The sequence below is a fragment of the Erinaceus europaeus genome, chromosome 13, assembly GCF_950295315.1.
Source record: "Erinaceus europaeus chromosome 13, mEriEur2.1, whole genome shotgun sequence".
Lineage (NCBI taxonomy): Eukaryota > Metazoa > Chordata > Mammalia > Eulipotyphla > Erinaceidae > Erinaceus > Erinaceus europaeus.
Genome location: NC_080174.1, coordinates 55,473,496 through 55,479,495, shown reverse-complemented (window position 1 = coordinate 55,479,495; position 6,000 = coordinate 55,473,496). Strand labels below are relative to the sequence as shown.

Below are 6,000 nucleotides of genomic sequence, written 5' to 3'. Positions count from 1 at the left end.
TGTGCCTCATTCTTCCCGGCAGTGTCTCAGTCTTCCGGGCAATATCTCAGTCTTCCTGGCAATTTCTCAGTTTTCCTGGCAGTGCAGTGGGCAGTGCAAGACTTTGCCAGAACCAAGGCTGCTAGTGACCACTCAGGTCAGAAGGTGACCTTCTCCCACCCTGGGCCACCCCGAGTCACTCCAGGTGGTAAGGAGAGAGACCTGGAAACCCCATTGCCCTGCCATTCTGGGCTTTTGGAGCTGTGGCCACGACCTCTCCAAAGGGCTTCCCCGCAGAACTGGGGCTGGCTGGCTCTGCTTTCTGGGAGAGGGGAACAAACCCACACAGAACAGAGGTGACCCAGAGCCTCGGATGGTTGGACTAGTCTCTGAATCTCGCTTTTCTCTTCATGCAACATTGGATTTTATAATAAGCGAAGCCCCGGGTTCTCCCGGGGGGTTCTGTAAGCAGTAGCTAAACTAACCCAGGAAGGGCATCCGCAGGCATCTGGCTCGAGCGCCGAGAAACCAAGATGTCTCCAAGCCCAGGCCCTTCCTGAAACCCAGAGACTCACTGGGGTTTTGCAGTACAGAGGGTGGAAACCCGCAAGAGACAGGACCCCAGGCCTGGAAATCTCATTTGTGTGGAGAACCCAGAGCCCTAAACCTGCTCGGCGCTCAAGGGCAAGAAAATTCACACTTCTGGAAGCTCCTGGGTGGGCGGCCTCATGCCTGGCTCTCTTCTGAGTCACTCTACCCACCTTCTCTTTCTCCTCTTCTCGTCCCGTCTTCTTTTACCCCATCTTTCTTGTCCCGCATCTTCTCCCACCCCCCCCCACTTCCATCTCATCGTCACTCTCACACTTTATAACCAGCCAGCCAAACCCCTTTCCAATTAAAATGGAATTAGGCAACTCAATCAAATTAGTTCCCTATTAAAGCCCTTCTTTATTAAACCGTTTTCTTGTCCTGCTATTAAGTTTCACTGCTTGGCGGAACTCGAGCCGGCCCCAGAAGTTTACCTTGGGATGTCGCGGGGCCCAGTCTAGGGGAGGGGGCGCCCAACTTCCCAAAGAGGGGGGAGTCAGTGTGCGCTGCAGGAGCCAGAAGAACCGCGCAGGGGTGGCAGGGGGCTGGGGAGGGGTCTGCCCTGCAGGGGAGGGGAGGTAGGGGGTGCAGAGTGCCAGGTCTGTAAGGAACGCGAGGTCTCGCCTCACCCTCCCACTCTCAGGCAAAGCTGTCTTCAGCAAGGGCTGTATCCCACCACCCTCACCATCCAAAAATGCCTGCGACCCGGCCCGGGTCGCCTTCCACCTCTCCAGCCGCTACCACCTCCGCCCCTGCAGTCCGCATCAGAAGTTCAGGCGCTGGGTGCAAGACAACAGTTGCTTACAACTCTGCGCCCCTGGCGGAAGGCAAAGGGGGCTGGGGGGGCGGTCAGCCACCACAACCCCCAGAGCCCTGGAGAGGCCACTCCGCCCAGCCCACGCCGGAGCTGGTAAAGGGAGCGACACCTGTGCCCAGGTGCGCAGCCCCCCTGGCGCCTGCACGCAGTCTTCCCAGCAACCGCCAGACCTTGGTCAAATTTCTCCCAGCAGGAAAGCGAGTTTGCTTGTTTGTTCCCCAACCTGAACGCCCCGAAAACGCGAACCATGTTTTCTTAGAAAATAACATTTATTTCTAGCTCATGTCTATGCAAAGGAAAGCACAAAGTGAGCCATTCTCTGCAGCAGCCCAGCCCGCTGCTGTCCGGTTGGCGGTTGGCGAGTCCCGGGAGGCAGGGATAGGCCCTGGAGCGGGCGGGTCTGGCTCAGACACTCGTCCTTCTTTCCTGCTTCAGTGCGCACCTTGACGGCTCCTTAAAGAAACCCGCTGCAGGCCAGAGGGGCGGGAGGGCAGGATTTGTCCCGAGTTGACAATATATTTAATCTATAAAACCTGATAAGTACAATGCGCGCATAGTCTAACTTTTCCCCCCATTTGGTCCCCCCCTTTTTTTTTTACTTGTTTTTGAATATTTTCCACGTTAATACGGAGGTCACCTACAGATTACAATTAATAACTTAGAATTCCATTTTATAACATTATACACTGGTTTGTATATATATGTATAGATTATATATAGATTTATACATATATAAAAACTCACACTGCACCAAGGAAACCCATGCTTATCGGCATAAGCAACAAAGAGCGACAAATACCGCAACAAGGAAAGTGCACCTTAGAACGTTTCCTTTCTTTTTTACAATGGATATCGATATATATGTTGTGTCCCAAAGACTCGATTCAGTGCCAAGAGATTTATACACTATTTGTTAGAGGGAATTTTTTTAAAAAAAACATTATAGGGAGGAGGAGACACAGAAGACAGACTCTCGGACTATCCTGCCATCCTTCTGAGAGCTGGAGCGGATCGGGTGGGCAGTTAGTTAACAGGGAGGCAGGAGCACGCAGTGGCCAATCTCCTATGTCTCAAGAATTCCCAACCTTTCAGTAGGGTGGGTGGGTGGGTTGTCTTGAGGAGGAGGGGTCGGAACTACGAAGATCCGGGTACCCTCTGAGAACATTGGCACCTGCATCCGCTCCCCTGTCTGTGCTCAGCTCTCCCTACCCTGTTGTCTCCCTCCCCTCCCCGCAACCAACTCGAAAACCATCTTGGAGCGAGAAGACCCTGACCAGAGCGCGGAGAGCGCCCCCAGCGACGAAAGGTCCACGAGGGGCCAGGGCTGGGATCCCTATTCAGGGGCCACCCGGCTTCCAGGCCCCGCGCCCTACTGCTTCTCGGGGGCTCCATTGACCATGGGCCCGTAAAGGCCGCCACCGTAGGTCGGCTCCTTGTGCACTGCAGCGGCAGCAGCGGCCGAGCGGTCTCGCATGAGGTCGCTGAAGGCGTAGTCCATGGGCGGGCGGAAGCCGAGCGTGGGCACCAGGCCGGCGGTGGAGTAGGGCGCCATGAAGGCCAGGCCGCGGCTGTGAGCCGCTGCCGCTGAGTAGGCCAGGCGCAGGGGGCTGAGGCCCAGCGGTGCCCCCAGAGGGTAGGCTCCCGCATCTGCCCCGAAGTGGCTGGCGTTGGGCTGCAGCGGGGAGAAGGCCGAGCGGCTGCTCAGGGAGCCCAGCGCCGCCGGCGCCATGGCCCCGGCCAGCAGAGGTCTGTGGTGCGGGGGTGCTGCGGGGCCGGCCTGCAGCGGTGCGGGCAGCCCGGGGCCCCCGGAGGCGGCTGCGTCGACGCGCCCGGGCCACGCGTCGTCCGCTCCCGCCACCGCGCCCATCGTGGCCTTCTCGGGGGGCGCGATGGGGCCCAGGCCAGCCGCCAGGCCCCCGCGGTGGTGGTTGAGCACCTGCTCGATGGCCTGCACCACGTCGCCGCCGCAGCCCTGCAACACCAGCTCCAGGACGCCTCGCCGGTGGCCCGGGAAGACGCGAGTTAAGATGTCCAGCGGCGTCCGATGCCTGGGACCCGGGCCCCCGACCAGCCCCGGCGTCGGCACAGCCTCCGCCTCTTCTTTATCTGCTTCGGAACCGGATTCGGAACCCAGGGGGCTAGCGGAGCCTGGGCTATCCTCCTCGCCGCCACCACCTCCCGGGCCAGCACTGCCTGGGCAGCTGCCACCCGCCTCCTTGGAGGCCCGGGCTAGGGGGGACCCCGAAAACGACTCGCCATCGCCGTTCTCCGAGCCAGAGCCAGGCCGCACCTCGGGGGACGAGGTCCCAGGGCCAGAGTCCACGCCATCGGGTGATGAGGGCTTCCCAGGTGGCTGCGGGCTGCCGGGGCGGCCGGACTGAAGCAGTGTCTTGGGGAACAAGTCAAACTTCTGTAACTTGGCTTCTGGAAGGGTAAAGGGGGGGGAAGGGATGGGAAGTGAGAAAAGATTAGTGAGGAATCCACCGCCCAGTACACAGGCCCTTTGGATCCCAGTTTTCCTTCTCTTCTGTGTTCCACACCCCTTTCATTCAAGGCCCCTCTCTTTTTATCCCTGTCTTCCCTGAGCTTGTCTCTGGTCCCCTGACAAGAGGGCACAGTCTTCTGAACCCAGAACCTCAAGCGCCTGTGCCATATGAATTCAATGTCCAGTGCTCCAACAACTTCATTCCTGTGCCTGGTCACAGCCCTGTTCTGCACTGCAGGAGTGCCCTGGCCAAGGCTTAAAGTAGGATTCAACCATAGCTTCTTCCCCCTTCACCACACACGTCAGGGAAGGCTCCGTTCTAGCTCTGTGACTCCTAGAGTCAACCAAGCTCTGGATGCTCCTTGGCCCTGGACAGTATTGCAGTAAAAAGAAAGCTCATCCCACACCTGCCAGATCCCAAAACTTTGTAGAGGCAAAGGCAGAGCTCCTATTCCTAATCCAACCTTTCCAAAATGAAGACCTAGCAAGTCTTAATTCCAGCTCCCAAACTGAAAACTGAAGCTGCAATGGCCACAGCCTGACCTCCGCCCAGCCCGGATAACAACTACTGAATCTCAGAGAAGTGGGTGGGGCCTGGAGGGGAGCAGAGGGAAGGGAGGAAGCGCTTAATCTGAGAGAAGAGAAATAAAATAAAAGATGGGGGAAAAGTAAGCTATTGATAGAAAGGGGCAAGACACGCATGGGGTTGCTGGGAGTTTAGGAGAAAAAGTGTCATTACCTAAAGAAAGCTACTCGGGGTGGGAGGGGGCCCTGGTGTGGGAGGGGGCTTGGAGAGAGTCGAGCTTCTGAAAAGACTCGAGCCGGGGCGGAGGGACCCGAGGCTTCTGGAGAAGCGCAGAAGCCTAAATCAGGACACTCGGGGTTCCGCTCCGGGGTGGAGTACGGGAGGGGAGGCTAAGCACAGTGATAGGGGAACCTGGGACCTGCCTGCGCTTGGGGAGAGGAGAGTAAGATGCGAGCTTACAGTTGGGCCGCGTTGAGAGGCCAGAGCGCAGGTGCTTCCAGCGGGAAGAAGGGGAGAGGGTGTTGGACCCCAAATGGGGGGCTGGGTGCGAGGTGAGCTCTGGGAGTCCCCGCCCCCGCTCCGCGCTCCCGGGCAGCTCACCTGAGCCGGCGGCGCCCGCCGCGCCTCCGCTCCCAGCCGGCGCTCCCGCGCCGGGGCCCCCACCGTCGGCTGCGCACACCGAGCCGAAGACCTCGTAGGCGGGCCGCGGCGGGATGATGCCGTTGGCCGCGGCGAGCGCCAGCCCCTCCGCGGTGCCGTAGAGCAGCTGCAGCTCTCGCGCCTCATTCTCCTCCTGCGCCTGCTGCCTGCGCAGGGCCACCTGCGCCGCCATGACGCGCTGGCGCTCGGCGATGAGCGTGCACTTGGCGCACAGACAGTCCTTCCAGCGGCAGTAGCGCTTGTGGCCCTTGAGCGCCGACACCACGCCGTGGTTGCGGCAGCGCGCGCACTTGGGGGTCCGCGGGTACTTCTCGGCCGCCCGAAGCAGGAGCGGGGGCGCCCGGAGCAGGCCGCCCGCCACGCTCACCGGCAGCGACGCCGCCGCGGCCGCCGCGGCCGCCACAGACGCCACCGACGCCACGGGCGGCCCGGTCGCTGTCGCCGCCGCCGTGGCCGCGCCCGGCACGCTGGGCAGCTCCGAGCGCAGCTCCATGGCCGGACCTGGAGCGGGAGACCGCGGGGAGGAGGAGACAGTGGCGGCGGGGGGCGCGGGGCGCGGGGCGCGGGGTGGAGCGCGCGCTCCTGGCGGCCGCGCAGAGGGCGGAGCAGGCGCCTTCCAAGTCCTTCGCACGCCGCAGCTCCCCCACCCGCTCCCACCGAGCTCTCCTTCTTAGAGCGGATGAGTGCGCAGCGTGTAGATTTCGTCTGAATCACTGGTCCTGCTGGAAAATAAAAAGAGAGCAAAAATGAAAGTCTCTGGGTCAGATGGGTGTGAGGAGAGTTTTTTTTTTAACACCCCCCCCCCAATGTTCAGCTTAATGAGGACCGAAACGGTTGGAGAGAACTGTGTGACAGTGCTTGGATTCGAGAAAAAAAAAATTTGCCCCACGGTTAAATTGATGCCAAGGGCAACACAGGGAAACTCGAGGAGTAAGGTTCAGGTTT

General features: G+C 60.1%; 1 protein-coding gene across 1 annotated transcript; it reads right to left on the bottom strand.

The window, feature by feature from the left end:
* Window positions 1–1,640: 1,640 nt before the first annotated feature.
* On the bottom strand, window positions 1,641–5,850 carry DMRTA2 (DMRT like family A2). The gene is made up of 2 exons (XM_007536693.3): window positions 4,996–5,850; window positions 1,641–3,808 (listed from the first exon to the last, which is right to left on the bottom strand). Exons 1-2 carry the CDS (start codon window positions 5,546–5,548, stop codon window positions 2,754–2,756), a joined length of 1,608 nt encoding a protein of 535 aa, XP_007536755.2. The 5' UTR covers window positions 5,549–5,850; the 3' UTR covers window positions 1,641–2,753.
* Window positions 5,851–6,000: the final 150 nt, after the last annotated feature.

Excerpts from the sequence above, each read along its gene's own strand:
- DMRTA2 (XM_007536693.3), bottom strand. The coding sequence starts at position 5,548 with ATGGAGCTGCGCTCGGAGCTGCCCAGCGTGCCGGGCGCGGCCACGGCG. Across the intron at positions 3,809-4,995 it reads GGCGGGCGCCGCCGGCTCAG|AAGCCAAGTTACAGAAGTTT; the intron begins GTGAGCTGCCCG and ends TTACCCTTCCAG.